This window comes from Augochlora pura, chromosome 6 (genome assembly GCF_028453695.1).
Source record: "Augochlora pura isolate Apur16 chromosome 6, APUR_v2.2.1, whole genome shotgun sequence".
NCBI lineage: Eukaryota > Metazoa > Arthropoda > Insecta > Hymenoptera > Halictidae > Augochlora > Augochlora pura.
The window spans coordinates 12,711,330-12,731,382 of record NC_135777.1 but is presented as its reverse complement, the minus strand read 5'-3'; the positions used below and the strand labels follow the sequence as shown (position 1 = coordinate 12,731,382).

The window sequence follows — 20,053 nt, the reverse complement described above, 5'->3', positions numbered from 1 at the left end:
AAGCGTCCCGCGAGTTGGCCAGCCGCATCGGAAACCAGGATTAATTGGTTTAAAGTAGAACGTTTTGCACGTTTTTCCCGGAGGTTCCCTGCGACCCGGTTTTTCTCGGGACTCGCCCCCACCTATCCTTGTCGCGTACGCGATCGACCGCTTATTGATTTAATCCGAGGTCGTATATCGTCTGGTTCTTACCGCGTCTGCCAAACTGCGAAATTTATGTTGCACCGGCGCAAAAACGCGTGCCACTCTATATATCACTCGCTCCTCCCCGAGAGTGGCGAGATGGCGAAAGCGTAGATCGGGCCCGATGCGTACGGTGGCGCTGTAATTAATCGAGGAGGTGCGAATTATAAGGGTACCATCCAGGTTACATATTCCGTTTAGCTAATGCCCACCTTTATAGAATTTAATTAACGACCGAGGCCTACCCGCGCGGCGTCTTTCTTGCTGAGAGCGAAACCGACTCGACAGCTCGACGACCAGAACACAAGGAATCTACACCTTCGACTGGCTTTTGAAGCAACGAAACGAAACGAATTCAGGAAAGAAATAAAGTCTATCAGCAAAAGGTGCTCCGAGAAAGCATGGTGTCGTTGTCTTCGGTACTGAAACAGCCCTATAAGAATCTCGTAACACTGCACGCATTTTTCCTATTTTCGAGCTCTGGGCTTTTGAGCTTTGATGATGATTATATTTTAATACAATCTACAGAGGGCAACAAAGGACTCCTGGATCGCTCCTAAGGGCAACTGATATAGCAGGAAGAATGATCTCTGTCTCGTGAATTAATCATCGACGACGACAGCGGAGCATCTATCTTCTTGCACTTTGCGCAAAGCGGTCTCAGTGGGCGTGGCCTAGTTGCTCTTCACTTTGATGGAGCTGGAGCAATGCCCTGTGCAACAATTTCTACCCCATATGCAAAACACTCTGTAGCCTGTAAAAATCTATCTCCTTCTGGTTTCGTCGAGCTAGATGAATTCTAGCCTCCGAGGAAGATCTACAGATACCGACGAGTCCGAAATGGGCGTGGCCTCGTTGTTCCAGGAGCAAGGAAACTGCCCCAGGCGGCAAACTGCCTGTACTTCACATGTAAACTTTGATTCTACATCCGCTATTAATGCAATTCCTTATATCTTCGTCAAATTAGGTGAACTGTAGTGCCCACTGAAGTTGTATAACTATCAATGAGTCCAAAGTGGACGTGACCTAATTGTACCCGGAACAAGACAATTGCTCGAACCACAAAAGATGTCCTCGATGTTTGGCATCTAGTATATCCAATGAAATATGCAGAACAGTTCTATCCGTCAGTCCGAATTCAGTCCGAGTCACCGAGCGGCGGTTCATGGACGTTTCAATATATCGAATCGCATCTGGCATCGATACCGGCGGGCCGTCGCGCCGGCAAATTCCCCGGAATAATTCGATGTTAATCCGAAGGCAGGCGGAGCGCGCGTCGGGACTGAATAGTCGATGGCGGCCGCGTCTAATTTCCAAAGCACGATGTCCACGTCGTTTAAGGTATTCCCTCGGTCGCTAATATCCATCGTTAACGAACTGGCTAGGGCTTGTAGCCGGTCGTCCGTACACCGTGTATTCCGTCCAGTTTCTTTCTCCGCAAGAAAGCCGGTACATCGAGAGGCGGCGGGACTCGTCCCTCTCTCTCTCTCTCTCTCTCTCTCTCGCCGCGGCCGTCTCTCCACGGTCTCTCCGTTGCTCTCCCGTGCGCAGCTCGTTGTTAAATCCGCGGCGAACAACCCGGCCGCCGGTAGGATAGCCGCTCGAACACGTCGTCGAACGTGAAATAAGGATTCGAATCGCGATCCAGAACGATCGGTGGGACAAAGATGAGAGGCGGATGGACCTCGGGGGAAGCGGATCCTCCTCCGATGGCCCCCGTCTCGGCCCCGTCCACAGAGGAGAAAGACGACCAGATAGAGGGCAAAAAAGATCGAACTCATCCGCGGAGACACGGTGGCCACCGGGCCGTCCGAACGATGTCAGCAGTTTAATCAATGCATTTAGCCGAATTCCTGTCTGGCCCAAATAAAAGGCGAGACAGGGGGAGGCCGGGGAACAAAAAACGCGACGCGCACGACGGATCTCCTCTCCGCCTTCTTCTACATTCTCATTTCTACGTCTCCTCGGCGTTTTCTCTTTGCCCGGGCCACAAAGTCCTCGGGGCCCGACGGGGCCCCCCCGCCTCCTCCTTGCCTCCTCTTTGCCCCCTTTTGCCTCCTCCTACCCCACCACGGCCATCGCTGCCTCGTCCTCCACCGCCAAAAGTTGTTAAGTATTCCGCGGATGTATTCCCCACCTCCGCCTCCGTGTCCCTTTCGCCTCACCTTCGGGCTGCGGACAGACTCTTCTTCTTCGAATAAGGTACGTCAACCGCGAGGATGACAACCAGACGGAAAGCGACTGACTGTCCCGTCCTCGACTGCCGTTCCGTCTCTCTCTCCCTCTCTCTCCCTCTCTCTCTCTCTCTCTTTATCTTTCTCTCTCTCTCGCCTTCCTCAGCTACGGGGTTCTTCTTCTCCATTCACCTTTCCGAAGCGAGACCATCTCCGCTCCGAGAGACCCTCTCTCGGCCTAGGGACACGCTTTTTCTGTCGACCATCTTGCGCCCGCCGAAAACTTAGCTCTGCTCGATTACCCTTCGGTTTTGCTAAGCGGAGTCGTTACCAAAGACCCTCGGCCAACAGACGAGCGATTCCCTATGCCGTAACAACAATGATCACCAGAAAAATAACACCCTGGCTGATAGACTGCCGGCTGCGACGGTTCCTCCAGGACGATCGACCGTTTCATTGACAGTCTACGAGGTCCGCCGCGTTTCCTGCTCATCTCCGCTATCTCCGCGAGCATCTCGGACCTCCGGGAATAAATTTCGTGCCCCCTGTACCCCGGACGCAAGCCTTCCTCCACCGATTCGGAGACCCGCGGCGGCGCATCACTGGGAAATGATGGGAGTCGTTGCTAGGAAATCGGTGTGGTCCCGGAGATTTTGGTTGGGCTACGTAGAACCTGTATTGTAATCGTTCTAAAAATAAGTTGTCCCGTGGAATTGTAACTGCTTGGACCGAAGGCGCCTGTCTTTAACCCCTTGCCATACTCTGACGAGACTGACTCGTAATGGATATTTCTTCTCGGCGTGAATGTTATTCCGTTCTTTGCGTCAGAATATATTTCTATCCTTTTATCGTAAGTATTTAATCTCTGTGTAATATACGTACAGCATCGTTTACATCAAATTAACCAGTTAAGTGTGCTTGACGATTATATCCATCACGCGTAAATTTTAATACGTTTAAAATGTTTATAGGTCAAAACGAAATGAAACAAACAAATGAAAATTATAAATAATTTGAATTAGATTCATAACTTCCTTCATCATCGCTTGATTATCGCGACACACAGTGGTGGGCGCTTTGCAAAAAGATGGCCACAGTTAAATAGTTAACTCTATATTTTAATGTACATAAAGCATTTCACGAAAGTTGATTTTATTTTTAGATGTTAGAGGAGCCAATTTATTGGACGATGTCTATGAAAATTTGTTCAAAGATTGCAATAAGGATGTAATTAGAATGACAAACAGAGTAAAAAGACCACGTATTTAACTTTTTGCGACGAATTTGTATCAAAATTTTGTATAAGCGCGAAACAATTGAAAATTGCGAGATTCGCAGTTTTAACACTAGACTAAGAACACTAAGAAATCGAGAGATTTTTGCATCTTTCAGTGCCTGCAGCTTGACTCTAAACCGATTCCGATGAAATATTCAGCATGCATATCGATCACCAAGATCTAAAAAACGAATCGATTAACTATTCGCTCTGAGCTGAAATAAAAGAAGTTGAAAAGTATATTTTTTATCTCGTTTATCATTCTAATTAATTTCAATGTTTAAAGAAAAAAGTGATGCACATCGTTTTGTAAATTAACCGTGAAAGCATGTCGTTTTGGTCCAGTTTTTGAAAAGTATATTGCGTTTTAAAATGTGCTCGAATACTATCGTGAGAAGCTGTGTATATTCTCTTCCGTCTACGGAATTATAACAATAAAAAAAAGTAGTATTGCTTGGTATTAATAGAAAGCACTATAAAATAGGCGAGCTAGATTTTTTGAACCAGTTCGTTCATTGACTTGATCATTGCTCGCCGACAGTGCTGTGTTGCGTCTAAAGCAGTGCCCCTATTCCTCTAACAAAAGTGTCGAATGCGGCGAGCAAAAACGAAGGAAATACGCGATCTAACCGGCGAGAAACTCGAGCAAGGCTGTGATTTAACCGACGTGCACAAGACTACCGTCCAGGAAAAATCAGGAAACTCGCGGTGCTAAATTCTGCGCCGCCGATTCTCGTGGACAGGGGGGAGGGGGCAAAAACGAAAAGAAATCAGGTATCGACGTCAATAACGCGACCAAACTGCCGAGAACCTCGACAGCGATTGAATCGTTCGCCGGCAAGAACGTCGAAACGAGCCGCGGTGCTAACTTTTGCCGGCGATCTCGCGGACGGGGAGCGAAGATGAGAGAGAATCATCGTCGCAGCCGAGTCGAAAGTCGAGTGGCGATGGTGATTTAACGGTTTCCACGTAAAAGCGGAAGGGAACGATCTGAGAAACGGCGCCGCCGCTGAATTTGAAGGTCCTAATAAAGATTGCTCGTAAATTGTTTTGCTCTTGTCCGGCCAATAAAGCGGCGCTGGTCCCAGCCGCGCGCGTTCGCCTCGCGCTATTGATTCTTTTTTCGTTGCGGAGAGAGAGAGGACGCGGAGAGAACGCGTAAGACCACGGTCCGACCGCAAGCTCGTTACGCCTGTCGGAAGTATAAATCAACCGCAAAGTTATTCCGCCGTGCTGTCGGGAACTCCCCGCGGGGCGACTTCATGAAAACCGCTACCACCTTCTTGCGAGCGACATCGCTCCTACGGGTACGTGTGTCCGGGCCATTCGTTGCGCGTTCGATACTCGACGATCCGTTACGATAACGACGATTTACGGCGAAATAGGCGAACGCTCCGATAACGAACGACCGCCGGACGACCTGCTCCCGGGATCCGGAGAATGACCGTCGAGCATCTTTCCTCCCGCTGGTCCCGAACCATTCCCGAACCATTCCCGAGATTTGCCGATCAGAGCTTCGGACATATTTCGGACCCGCGGGAATTCGGTCCGATTTGATTCGCGAAGGAACTTGGTAGAACTTCGCCATATTCTCGGATCGATCGATTTCAAATTCTGTTGATTGATTTTTGCCGTAGACTGCGAATTTTATGCATTTTATGTAAGAGGACATGAAACCGCGAAATCGTCAGAAGCGGCAAGGAATACGTGCGATCCATCTGCAACACGATTTATTGTGTACGTGAACAAAAATTTCTTCTGTAACCGAGTAACTATTCTCCGTTATGTTAGCTTCAATTTAATAGGAGACATTTCTGCTCAACAGAAAGATTAACTTAAAAGTCCACTTATTTATTATTTACAGTCACGCACTGCGTATTTTTATGAAAGCGCAGCCTTTTGTTCAACGCTTTGGAAAATTCTTTCCCCCGGCATTCAGAAAACAGTCTATAAACATGGAAATTTGCATAATGGCATTCCAGGCTTATCACTGATCTGAATTCACAATCTTTTCTCGCCGCCAGGTTAGAAGGGGAACAATTGCGGCAAGTAGACAATTTGAGGCAGTAATTGAGCGGGCTCTTAGCATGATCGATGTTGTCAGGGATCTGTGTTGCCTCACTCGAGGCTGCAGGCGCAGTTCCAAGCTTGCTCTCTCAGGTCTAGGCGGCGCGGCGCAGCGGCGTAAACGCGGGGACGCGGCTCGGTAATAAAAGAACCTTCATAATACCCTGAGAATCTAATTGTGGGACGACCCAGGGCCCCGCGAGGAGGCATCGTTTTCTCGATAATAAAGGAAGAATAATCGTAATGAGGCGGCGAGGGGCCGCGTGTGTACAGTTAGTCGCAATCACGCGGCGTCGAGCCGCGTCGAGCCGCGTCGAGCCGCGTCGAGCCGCGTCGAGCCGCTTCGAGCCGGGTCGGGCCGCGGCGGCCGGGGGAAAAATTATTGCCTAATAAAATAATGAGATAAGGGAACGTTGCACGGATAATTGCGAACATTGCGCCGGCAACATTGTCGTGCCGTAATGCTTAATTGCAGATACGATGCAATCTAATAATTATTCCGGTCGTAATTGTATCAAAGCCGGCTAACGTTACTCCGCGGCGATTCCGGAATAATTCATCACGCGATCGCACGGAACCCATCCGGGAACCTTGCCGAACACTTTGAACCGTGAATCAGAGCCTCGGTCGTAGAGTCTCGGGTCTGCGCCGAGGGACAGGGAAGGGCCCACGTCTCGCGAAGGCGAAACGGGAGACAAGATTTTCGGCTGAAGGGCGATCCAAGAGGAACGTGCGCCGCGGAACACGGTTTTCGAGCGAAGCGTGACTTCCTGCGTTCCCACGGGACCTCTGGGCCCGACTTTTGTCCCATGATCGAGCGGCCCGCGGACTCGGGCCAGTAGAAACCGACGAGGACGCTCGCTCGCTCGCTCGCACACGCACTCGTCACGAACAGACGACAGGCACGTAGAAAACCGACTTCTACGTGGACTGTACAGTCCCCGCCAGGAACTGGGCCCGTCCGGGTCCATTGTCCGACTACCGGGCCCAACAAACTTCTTCGAGAACGACAGTCACGGCCGTCTACAAGAAGATCGTTATCTCAGAACTCGGAATTATCGAATTGATTTCTTGATTTTCCATTTCACACTTTGATATTCAAAGATTGCTATACACGTGGAAAGCTTAATGAAAAATGAGACGAAAGAGAGCCAGAGTCGAACAAGATTGGCAAACTTTGCTGTGGAGCTCATAAATTCCCTGTCATCCTCAAGGAGAACTTTAAGAGGTCCAAAGGACCTTGACATTTCGTTTCTCAATCACTTTGCAGTATTCATAGAGTAGGTGAAATACAAAATGTTAAGACATTAGAACAATTCGAGACTATTGTTATAATGTTTTAAAGTTATTGCAAATATTAAAAGATGAAACACATTTACATCTCATTTATGATTCTTACAATCATGGTTGACAAATTTTATTTCGTATAAAGATCCGCAAGTCTATATAATATATAATTCAACTTATCAGGAATCAATTAGTTTATTTGGATACCGTGTCACCTGACACTAAACCCATCGCACCGTAAAAGTCACTGACGCGCATTGCTTCACAACAACGAGGAGGCTGCACTTATTCAGACATTTCGCCATATTTATTAAATGTCTGCTCTGATTAGGAAATTTTCCAATGATTTTCTACCGAGAAATCTTCGTAATTTCATCAACATTAAAACAAGAAATAACACGAAATCCAACATTTTGAGCGTCTCGGTAGGTTTAGTATCAATCCAGCTTATCAAGAATCAATTATTATCTTTGGGAATCGTGCCACCTTGTTATGAAGTCTAATAAAATACATTCTGAAAAGTGTAGCTATGGGCAAGCGCGAGCTTTGTTAACAACAAGAACAGTCTTCTCGAAAAGGGAACCAAGCGGAGAGAACACCAAAGTGGAGATAGATCCAAGAATGGGAAGTAACGTCCCAGAATCCTCCGGTGAAGAAGCGCGACGGGGTTACTCGGGCAAAACTTTCCAGAGGAGAAAATGAAGGAGGAAAAAGTCCGAATCGCCGAAGAAATCCTAGAGAGATCCTGCCGCGATGATTTGTCGTAGAAATCCACGCGCCGAACACGAAACGCGACACAGCTTTTTCCTTTTCCCCGGGATTTAATTGCCCGCTGATTAGTTCGCGCTCACCGCGTTGCGCCCGCTACGCTCCGGGTCCGCCTGTTTATAGGTTCCCTCGTTTAACTCGTCGCTTTTCATTGCTCGTGCATCGAGCTGCTACCAAAACCGCGCTGCCGCCGCTGCGCCCGTTAATTTACGGGTCTCAAGCACGCGGCGTCTCCGCGCGGCATCGCTCCGCGCACCGATCCGCGACGTTCCGCGCCTGGCGGCCAGCCCCCGGTCATTTGGACCTGCATAAAATTAAGATTTTATACCAGCGACAGCCATTAAGTTAGAAACTTTTAGGCCGATCCTCGTTACCGTCGCCCGACATTTGCACGATCCGCGCCGAAAAACTTCGCATCGATCGCCGAAATTTCGCACGGATCGCGCATTTTCCGCGGCTGTCGTTGAATCGCTTGCTTCTCCTTCTTTTACGTGCATTGCCAACGTTTCCAGCGAATAGTATTTTTATGCGATTTATTGCAGAGAATTATGCGTCAGGTGTTGTTTTGTACGCTAAAATGGAACCGCTTCGTTTCATTGGAATTTATGGTTTACAAACATTCGAGCATTTTCGTGTGCAACAAGTGCGTCAAGATCAATCTGCTCGCGAATTAGCAAGTACTGCGAGTACCCTGGACTGAAGGTGATTGATCCACGCCTAAATGCCGCTTATTAAGTCGAGTTAATATAAAAGAGCCTTTACGATATCGATAATCATAAAACGATTAAGATTAGAGTTAATAATAATGGTAAGTTCTTATCGGGCATTCATTACTGAGAAATGCGAAAATGAAAATGTTTATGCTTATGAGCTAACGTATAGAATAACGAGACTAACGATGATGTAAGCCGATTAGGTTCGCCGTGTTTAATAGCCTGTTTATCGTCGAAGGAATCTGAGGCACGCAAATGATCACAGTATGTCCACTCCGCTCCGATGTATCGGTGTGATTGCTGGTAGTAGGGTGGACGTTTTAACTGTCAGCGTATCTCCGATCTGTTCGGCGTTATCTTCGGTCGTAAAAACTCAAGACGATGCACTCGCAAAGTTAAAACTTCTTAAAATTGATTGCTGACGAGTGTTTATTAAATAATGCGGGAAAGCCGAGTTAATCGACGAAGTCTACAGTGTGTGTGGTGGAAGTGACTGACAGATTACTACACAAATTGCAACTTAACCCTTAACCGGTATGCCAACTGCTGTCGGTTACTGCTTCAGTAAATAGTCCCTCTTACCACATTAGTAAGCGTGAGTTTAACGTTAAAACAGTGAATGGTGGAATGCATGAATTTTTAACTAATTACATTAGCGTATGAAAACACGTGTGGGGTACAATTTTCAAATAACTATCACTCAAAGAGTAGCAATACTATCGAGACCAAAAAATCTGGGAATATAATTTAAATATTCTCACTTACAAATATATTAAATTAAATGATACTTTCACTTTTCCAAAAAGATAATGCAAATCATTTTGACCCAATGAAGAGAGTTAATGACGACTTATTTGAAATTGCGTCGTGATCGCCGCGACAACCATGTGCTGGCTAAGGGTTATAATTCTACGAAATTTAGGAAATTTCTACGTAAGTATCGAAGTAAGTATTTGCGGGTAAAAGGACCAAAGTTACTGCCGAGCCGCTAATCGATATTTAAAGTACATTTCAGCGATAACAGAAGTTTGCGGAAAGGGCATCGATTTTTGTGACACGAGGGCGCTTGACCAGCGTCCCAGGTCCATCATCTCTAACTCAAAGGTTTATGACGTTCTGAAGTATATCGATTTCTGTCGACGAAGACATTCGAAGCAATGGGTAGGCTCCTAGAGCCAGAAGTTGTCCACCGGCGGATCCGTTGGCTCTGTGAGAACGCTCGAAATTCGTGCACGCGTTTCCCATCATTGATGAGAGGGACTGTACCATACGCGACGATAATACACGGCGGAACGTGGAGCCGGGCCACCGTGTGTACGTGACACACGTCGTCTACGTGGGTGCTGGGCATTTTACGACTTTCGGCGCTCTTGGAAAAAAGCTCCGCCGGAGGCCGCCGCGCGGCGTCGAGATCCTCTCTCACGGGACTGTTGCTCGCTCGCCGGGCACGGCTCGGCTCGGCTCGGCTCGAATCCGCTCCGCGGCGGCAAACCGCACGCGAGTCTCGTCTCCTTGCCTCTCTTTCGAATCTCCCGTCAGATTTCTATCGGGGCTTCGTTAAACTCGCATCAGATGCGAGGGTCCCTTCACCTCGCCTCTCCGCGTTCTACCTGCGCCATTGTCGTTTCCCCGGTTCGCTCGATTCTCTCGCCGCGGCTAATTAATAATTTCCATGAAAATCGCGTTCAACGGCGTGCCCCGCTCGCGGTTTCATCCGAGCGGCCGCGCCGCGCCGCGCCGGATCTAGAGTTCTAGACGGTAGACAGCCAGACGGCCGACGAAACGCTTTCTTTTCTCGATTCGTAAATCACTTGGCTCAGCCAATTAACGCTCGCAACGCTCGCAACGCGCGCGCGCGCGCGTTCCGCCGAGCGGCGCGATCCCTGGCGCCGCTGAATCAAACGAGATCTAGACGGTTCGGTGGCGGGCCGACAGCGATACGCGGAAGATGGGATTTCGCGCGTGACCGCGAAGCCTATGGTCCCCATAAAACTCCTTGGTCCGAGCAGTTCCTCGATCTTCCTAGAAACGCACGGTTCGCCGAGTCCACGATTTTCGCTGAAATCCGCGATCTCCGCGTATGCGGCCGCTGCGAAACTCCGTGGTCTTCGCTTAGGTCCATAGTTTACCAAAAGTCCACAGTTTCACCGTAAGCCCTCGGTCGTCCCGAAGATCCATGGTCTACTCACCGTCTCACCGAAGACGCATAGTTTTCGTGAAAGTCCATGATCTCTGCGAAAGCCCACGGTCTTCGTAAAGGTCCATAGTTTACTCGGAAGTCCAAAATGCTGCGAAGACGCGTACTTTACGAAAGAGGCTACGATCTCTGCAACAACGCGAGATTACTAGGTAAGCCCACAGTTTCCACGACGATCCGCAGTCTCTATTAAAACCCCTGGGCTCTACGAATGTCCATAGATCGGAATAAAATTTTGACAGTCTTCGTTTCAACGAAAAGTTCGCGCCAATATCTCGATATCATCGAAAACCCATATAACCTATCGCAAAATTCACGACCTGAACAATAGGCTAAAATTCAGAAGAAGCTCGTGAAAGCCGAAGCATTGCAGCCGCATCGTCATGATGCAATGGAGCTATGATATTAAATTAACGTTAAATATATGCCAGCGTTCGACATTAAACGAGCCTGTCTTCTACGAGCATCGAACGGATTCAGAGAGGCATATCGTTGTCTACATAATCGTAGACAAGTTTATAGCAGCGAGTACGTTACCGTACAGCGTTCGGTAACATACATTACGGGGCAAACGTTGTAATCACAGCGAAATGCCAACGATCAAGAGCAAATTACGCCGTAATAAATGTAATTACTATATAATTGCCGGTGCAGACGTTGCGGTACAATTAAATTCAACAGAGCCGCCCAGTAAATAAATAGAAAAACAGATTTATGGACACCGGTGAATACAATCGGCGAGTTAAGTTGTCTGTCTCGGCTAACAGGTTAATTGGACCACACGCGTTCGCAGCACGCGAGTATCGCGGAAGATCGACCGGGAGGGTCGCGACAGAAAGAGGTGGACGCGTTTTGCCAGCGATCTGCTTCTGTGACGGCTGATTTTCGTCGTTGTTTCCTTCCTTCCTTCCTTGTCGGTTCCCTTTCATTTCTTTCTCTTTTTTTTCTCCTCTCGCGTCTCGGCGCAGCACTTTTGGGGTCTCGGCTCTTCCGCTCGTTAGGCGGCCCGAGTCGGGGCTTATGCTAATTTTAAGCAGTTCCCCTCCAGTCGATTCTTTCCTAAAGCTATTAGGCGATCATCTCGGATAATCCCGCGATTCCGGGTTTACTCGGGACACGACTTTTCTAAGTTTTCTTCCTCCGCGAGCCTTCGGATTCGTCGAAAGCAGTCGGCTCGCGCGAGTGGACCTCCTATTTTTTCCTGTTCACCAGGGCAGACGTATATATCCGTCGGAGAACGTTGCTAAGAGCTTGGATTACGTCCGGAGGCGCCAACAAGTTCGAAGTTTGCAGCGCTCGCCGCGAGAGAAAGCTCGCACTCCGCTGAATTTCCTTCTTCTTCTTCTTCTTCTTCTTCTTCTTCTTCTTCTTCTTCTTCTGTACCTTATCAACATAAATTAAGTACTTTCCGTATCTTTCGACACCTAACGCCACAGCGTATCGAAGACCTTACGGTTATGATTTTCAACAATTTTACCACATAGACAAGCATTGTGCGATTATAAATAACGATTTATATAAATCGAGCCGGTACATACTGATTTAAGAAAAGAAACCGACGTCGTAGTGAGTCCTATCTTCGTTGATGATATGGACTGCATTCATAGCTATTAAACGGCACAAATCCGTTGAATTAATCATGAAATAAATTATACTAAATAATGACTAACAAATGAAAAATAAATGTTTGTTAATTCTGATTAACATTACTTAATAAACACGAGACTTGTTTTACGGTAAATTACATGATTTTGTGTTTCTTTAGAAATAAATATTACATCTGCGAATGTGATCATGCAAATCATTTTGTTATTAATCCTAAAATCGTTCATTCAAGCATATTAAGTTTACAGGCCGCTGTTCTTTTTTAGACAAATAATAGACTCTTTGTAAAAAGATCTAGTGCATAAGGGTCATTTAATTATTGCATTAATTATCGGGGTGAATCGTAACATGTTCGGTGACAGTGTCACACATGTGTTCATATAATTATTGCAGCACGTAGTATGGCATTCAAGAATTTCTAGCTTGTCTTTGACATGCCAGCCAACATATTATTTTCATTAATACTAGGTGTATCGAACACGACGAAATGACAAGCAATCGACACATTTACGTATTATTTATTCAATATGTGTGTTACTTGCGGCAGATATTACAATAACACTCGTTAAAAATAGATTAAATATCATATCGTTACTTTTATAAATTAATATAACACAGCTGTTTTTAGTGCCCCATAAATCTAGTTCTAAAATGCTAAAATTACCGTCAGTCAGATATTCCATGGAGTGTCGGGTCTTTAATCATCGCCGCGAGAAACGGAGGAAGTTTCGTGGCAATTTACCGGTGATAAAGATACAAGGGTGGTTCGGTTTCCCTAGAGCGGTGGTCGGTAACCGGTCAGGTGCATCTTCTGGAGGGAAAGATGCACCTGTCTCGTCGGAGAGAGGCAGCCTGCACACGTTTTATAGACCAGCGGGTCTATCGTTGATCTATTCAATTGGCCCGAAAGATAAGCGAATAGGGGAACCGGCACGAAGAAGGTACCCGTGACGGTGAGCAACACCGCGGCTGATTATTTGGTCTGCGTCACCCTGCCCCGAATTCCCTCTCGTCGCCGCGCGACTCTCGCCAATCTCACCTGCTCGCCGCACTAAATGGCTACCCAACCCCTCCTCCCACCCTACGCGCCCTTTCCAGCAACGTCGTCCTCTATCGTTGGAAATCGTTACGCTCCTCTCACGCCGTCGACTTATCGCAAGAGCGCGTCTTTAACGACCTTTTCGATCCCCTCGCCCTCCCTCCGGAGGTGTTCGACCTGTTTCTTTGATCTCCGAGGATAACGCTCCGTACCGTCGCGCGATCTACGCTCGCGATAGCCGGTGCGCGCGCGCGTTTTATCATTGTCGGGTCTCGGAACGCGGCGAAGTGGCGAATCGCGACTCTCCCCCTCGACACACGGCCCTTGAAAATTGAAACGTGGACTTCTTTGTCTTGCAGGTGGTGGAAAGACGCTGATCGCTCCACGACCGCGGAGCCGATAGGGGATGGTGAGTTTCCTCTTTATATTTTACGGACGCCAACCTTCGCGCGCTGTTTCGGTAGATATTATAGATCGACACATTTCTTTTATTTTTCCTATCACTTGAGTCGATACGAAAATAGTTTAAGTGTGCTTTATTAGCCTTAGTATTGTGTTTTTAACCCTTTGACTCTAACAGACTTTGACACACACCGGCCGTACGGTACGGTACGAATTCACTTGCGACGTCCACTGAGTGCGGGGAAGTTTTTCGTTAGACATATAATATGTTAAAATATTCAAAATAATGAATTCTATTACATTAAATCAATATTACTTGAAATGAGCATTAATTTCAAGTTTTTATTTTCAACATTTAATAATAAAATTTAATAATAAACAGGCGAAACTGGCAAAATTTGATCTGGACACCTATTGGCGCCTACAGTACCGGGAAGCCAACATGTTTCGGACGCCAATAGACGCCAACAGTAGTCAAAGGGGTAATCTAAAGGTTACCAGGCGTTTTGAACTAGTCTTTTTAATTCCTTGCACTGTAACAACGTATTACACTCGTGATGAAGATTTCGTACATAATCTGTTAAATAAATGTTATTCATGTCTTCTAAATCGAAACTTTTAATTCTTCTATTATCGAAATCTAGGAACAGAAATAAAATTATGTAAATTACTTCGGAAATATATTTTGTAAAATTAAAGACAATTTTATAGTTGTTAAAGTTCTCCGTCGTCCAAATGTGAATTTCAATTTTTCTTTTATCAGCTTTTTTAGATCCTTTTAGATCCTTTATGATATGGATAAAATAAATATACTATTGATAGATAGTTCTTAACCCCTCATAATTTCGCCGTAATAACGAGTCATTTTTATTAAAAGTTATTAACAAGTTATTAAACAAGAAACCAAACTTGACTCGTTCTATCAGGAAAATTATTATAACATGCACATGTTTTTATACTGAACAATTTTGTGGCCGTATCTGTGCATAAAGATCTGCGAGATCACTCTCTAGGTTTATGAATATATCGTAGATCATCCTACGAACATCTGATTTATAAAATTGTTATCAATGCAAAACCTACGTTGCTTCGTTAACACTAGGTTTACGGAGTAATAAAAGCAGCCGTTTTATATTTGTTTATGAAAGTAACGATTTATTCTAATCGTTAATGTAATCGATAAATAAATAAATATAAATACTTATAGTAAATATAATCGATAAATAAGCAATAAATGTATCTTTAAAATTTGAATAATAGTACGTTAACAAATCAGTGACCCGTCATTTTGACGGATTCCGTAAATCTAGTGTTAAACACTTCGATAAATCATTTTGCAACCATGTTGACGAAAACTCCACTATGTTTAATTCGCCAGCCAAATATGAACCTGTGTATGCGTGTTTATATACATATGGTACTACAGTTCTCTCAGATTAAACTGACCTGAATAACATCTGCGACCTTTCACGAATTACCCAGAAATCTCAGAGCACGTAAAGTACGATTCTCGACGCGGTTTTTTCGCAGACAGGTCGCGAGCGAAACGATTCGTGAATCGAGGGTTGAGCATACCGAGCCGCGGCGCGTACAGCCGAGCGCATTTTCGTCGAGAACGAAACAGATTCGGCGAACAAAGGCTGCGCGATACGGCCGCTAATAGATCCGAGGAGAGGTTGTTATAAAAGTTGGCCGCGCGATATTCAAATGAACCCGCAAACTTCCCGCGGAATGACACTCAGAAGTAATCCGACTGTTAAGTCCCGCGACCTTCCTTCTGCGCCGAGTTTCGTCGGTAAGCGCGCATATAAATTACATTATACACCGCCCCCGAGGGCATCCGCGAACTTCTCCTCATAAATATCTATCTACGGATGACGGCGTTCGATCTGTGACGATCGGGAGTTGGCTAAATATGTCTTAACCCTTTGCACTCGAGTGGCGATTCTGCGGCGCCATTAAAATTGTTGCGGTACATTCCAAAATTATTTGTATAGATATTGCCAAAGCTTGGATCTGAAGAAATGTTAAAAGTTTAACTGTTACATGAGTCATAATACTCAATATCATAAGCATAGAATGAATTCCGTTATGTAAAATGGAAATACTAGAAGCCGGAAAAATTATTTTAGATTTCCAGTTGAAATGGCTTCGAGTGCAAAGGGTTAATATGTCCAAGGTTGGTCCCTGTTAACGAGATATTGCAACAAAACGAATCTACTCAACTAAAAAGTTCACCAACATTTGGCTAGTAGTAAATTTTATCGATGAGATTGTACTTGGGTCGATTAGAAAGTTTGTTTATCAATTTTCCTAAATACAGGGTGGTCCATGTAACTTGTGCACCTTCTGCAAGTTTCAAAATGTGCATTGGGCAAGAAATTTTTCAATACAGAGATTTAGTTTAAAGAGGCGTAGTATGTAGTGCGTTAACTTTTTTAAGTAGAGCCACTCCGAAAATTTAGGTCAAGTTCTATATTAATCAATTTTTGTATGAAAATATAAAAGGATATAGGTATTATCACAAGATCTCTGCATGTATGTAGTAGTCTATATGTATAGTATTCCATTTAAGAAAAGAAAATTGACCTTCAAATCTCCAGAGCGGCTCCACGTATAAAAGAAATAAATTAACTACGTACCGAGTTCCTTTAAACAACGCAACATTAATATCGAAAAATTTGTTGCCCAATGCATATTTTGAAAGTTGCAGGACCATCCTGTATATTTTTCACGATACTTGTCCAAGTTAGCCTTTCCGATAGAGTATATACTAGAGTGCAGATATTATGGATTTCTAACAAGAATGTATAGATTCAACGCAGAATAGTAAAAACATTTTAATATGTACGAGGGTGAATTCAATCAAATTATTGAGAAAAGAAATAACTTAGAATTATAAAAATAATTTACAAGCGATTTATGACAAAAGTAAGTAGATCGAATGCAGAATGGCAAAGAGATTTGAAGTCTCCGAAAATATTATTACATTACTTTCACATTGAACAATGATCCGCAATAACAACGACTTATTTTTCTTTTGCACTGATTCCTGAAGCAAGTGAAAAGAACTACATTGTAGAAATATCCCAGTGCCTTGAAACATTTAGGTTAGTAAAATTTGACGAAAGCATTCATTTAACAAATTTCTGTAAAAACCTCGTAAAATTTCTTAAAACGGTCGCATTTACTGAAATCGTCTATCGACGTAAATCACCGTGAAAATCTGCGAGATCCAGCAACTCGGAGACACACTGGAAGCGCATAGATGTTGCTAGTCTAATCGGCGTGATTAGGTGTGGACAGTTTCTCCGGAGGATCGCGAGCAGGAGCGGTGCAGGGACGAAAAACGGGAAACGAGAGGCGCGGAAGAAGGGAGAAGGAACGAGGACGCGAAACGTGGGATAATAACTTGATTACGACGGCGATGTTTTATCGAAAAATCATAAAGCAATTAATAACGTTCATTAGAGACCAGAGAGTCGGGAACGCGGAGAGGCGCTCGTCTTTTGCGGAGCCAGGCTAGCTGGGCTCTCGCGCAAGCGGGCGAGTTGCGCGTCCGCGCGCGTTCACGATAGCAATTCCGTTTGATAGGTAATTAGACGAGGGAGCCGGGTAATTGCGTTAATTGAGACCGAGACGAAGCGCGTTGGAACGTTGCGCAAAGCTTGGCTAGATATATGGAACCGTTCCGTTCCACACGCACGCAGCCCGTGGTCTCTCTAATCGCTCTAATCGCGGTTCTTCTTGCCTGGAAATAACGCCGGGGATCGCCTGCGAACCCGTCTCGAGTGCTCCCGACGCGTACCTCGTTTATCTCTGTTAGACGTCGCTTCTCGGCTTGAAGGAAATCTCCTTTCGCGGAACGAGCGTTTTGCAACGGTCCGAACAATCTCGCGTTCCTGCCGCGGAAAAAATCCTGCTCGAACGAGACGCCGGTCGCCGACTTCTGCCGCTTTTTTTCTGCCATTTCCCAAAGAAAACCGGGAACAATCTCGCCGTCGATTACGCTGAAAATTGAGGATCTGGAACGCGGGATCCGGAGGATCGCAGCCGATCCTTAAAGGGTGTCGATAACACCGTGATTCCCGATCACTCGCGGAATTTAACGCGACGCGGAGAGACGCGCGCTTTTCGAGGTCGGGATATATTTCACGGCAGGCTGGATCGTAACGATCGAACGACTGTTTGCACGGATGCTCGTCCCTTAATGCGAGCCTCGAGGATTTATCGCAGGAAATCCCGGCCTCCACCTGCCTTCGAAGATCGAGCGAGTTCCCGCGGCTTCGACGCGAGTCATTTCGCTTGCGCGCGTTTCCAGAAAAATGCGTCACCGGTGGACACGATTGGCTCGAACCTCGCGGGACACCCTGTATGCATCGCGCGACAGAAAAGCCAGTAGACACTTCGAACGACGACATCCTGTACATCTGCCGGTGGTCTCGAGAGCTTCTTGTCCTCTTCGTCTCTCTCTCTCTCTCTCTAGCTCTCTTGCTCTTTCCTTCTCGCTTTTTCTCTCTCTCGCTCCTTCTCTCTTCCTCCATTATTTTTCTCTCTTTTTTTTTTGTTCGTTCCTTCGACGGAGAATGTCGCGCAATAAAGCCGCCACCGTCGGCATAATACGGCCGTAAGCCCTTCCGATATTTGCCATTTTATGTAACGTCTACTTACGCGCCGAGCCTCATATTAAAGTCAAGCAAGAAATACGACGAGCCGCGACTGTAAGCACGTATCGCCGGGACCGATGGAATTGCGGAGAAACCTCTCACCTACCTTCCGTCAACGAGACCCTTTCCGTGTTCCGTCCCCTGCATCGCGTTTTAGTTACCGCGATTTAGCCGATCGTCGAGCCACTCTAAACCGAAATAGTTGGTAAACTAATTTTCGCGAGATCGTAGCAGTCCATTTAATCTTTTATTCCACTCAACGAGATACCGAGCAGACCACTTCCTCTCATTTCCGTTAATAAACGTCGAAGCGAATTGGCAAGTTTATTTATCCCAACTGATCGAGATAGAGTAAAATAAATGGAACAAGAATGATTCGTTTCTTATTAAATTTAGTGGAGCAAGATGAAAATCTTGATCGCCGTACCAAAAGTAAACTAACTTCTTATTAAATTGAGCGAGAAAGTAGGTAGAACGTTTCTTTTCGTGGTGCATTAGTAAGCATCAATTTGGGTTGATAATTTTACTAATCTCAATCAAACGATAAGGAGCACCACATGCGATATTAGCAGCGACTCCGCGAATTGTATATCGCATGCAAGACCATCTCGTTAACCAGTTAAGTGTGTTTGACGACTTTATCCTTCATGGAGATGTGGCAGAATTTTGTGTCATGACGATTATATCCGTCATGCGTAAAATTTTGTTACAATTTGATATTTAAATTGTAATTCTGGCGAAACCAACATTATATTCCTAAATTTTAATGTTTCATGAAAATGTTTTCTCTACAAAGAGATCACCACAGTTAACTGGTTAATACGTCAAATCCGACTATTAGCTCTATTAAGTTAGTTGTGAGAGTAATATAGCAAATAATTAAAGAATAGAAAAATTTACTAATAGCAAGAAGAAGCAGAGGAAATTTTTGCAATAGCCAGTCGGACATGGAACTATTCAGTCAAGACTTTATGGGCTCTTCGAACAACTGATTCAACTATGTTTGCATTCGCTCTTCGATGTTACTCCTGCATAATTAACTATTATTCGAAAACAAAGTTGTTCAGATATCACGTCAAACTTAAATCGTGCTAACAAAATATACCAATCGAACGGCGCCGGTATTAAACTCGCAAATCCAAATACGCGAATAAATGTAGTAGATAAGGTTCAATAATTATCAATTTATATAGGAAATCGTTTGGTACGCGAATTGCCTTGGACTGAGCTGATTCCATGCGAAACATATTTCGATGAGAAAAAGAATTCCGAGATACTCAGACCTAACTCGGTTGCGTTCAACTTGAGCGGAACAATCAATTCTTTTTAACGAACCGTACCATAAGTGGCATTATAGATCCAAATACGTTAGTCAATTAGTCTCCGATGAAAATCGCACGCGCATCCGAACGTTTTCCCGAGTGCTCCCAACCCCGGATCGTCTCGAAACCGAACCGCTCGAGCGGCACACCGATTTCCCGTGCTCGATCGCGGGATTCCGTGTGAATCGGGCGTCGCAATCGCGGCCACGATCAAAGTTAAGACGTAAACTCGCGGCTCGCGCGAAAGAGGGAACGCGGGATACGGTGTTTTATGGTAGGGAGTGGAAAAAGAAGAGCCCGGGTAACACCCAGCCACTGAAAGCCGACTTTACGTAATATTACGCCCCGTTATT

General features: G+C 45.5%; 1 protein-coding gene across 6 annotated transcripts in view; it reads left to right on the top strand.

Annotated features, from left to right (window-relative positions):
* LOC144471439 (uncharacterized) overlaps positions 1-20,053 on the top strand; it is a 193,833-nt gene that overhangs the window by 149,925 nt on the left and 23,855 nt on the right. For 4 of the 6 annotated variants that reach the window (XR_013494278.1, XR_013494281.1, XR_013494280.1 and 1 more), the window contains one exon: positions 13,669-13,718. Coding sequence is in view for 1 of the 6 variants with exons in the window: in XM_078183476.1 (XP_078039602.1) it covers positions 13,669-13,718 (50 nt within the window). In the remaining 5 variants the exon portion in view is untranslated. Of the gene's footprint in view, positions 1-13,668; positions 13,719-14,093; positions 14,382-20,053 lie in introns of those variants that run through there. The other 2 variants (XR_013494282.1, XR_013494279.1) reach the window with 2 other exon arrangements.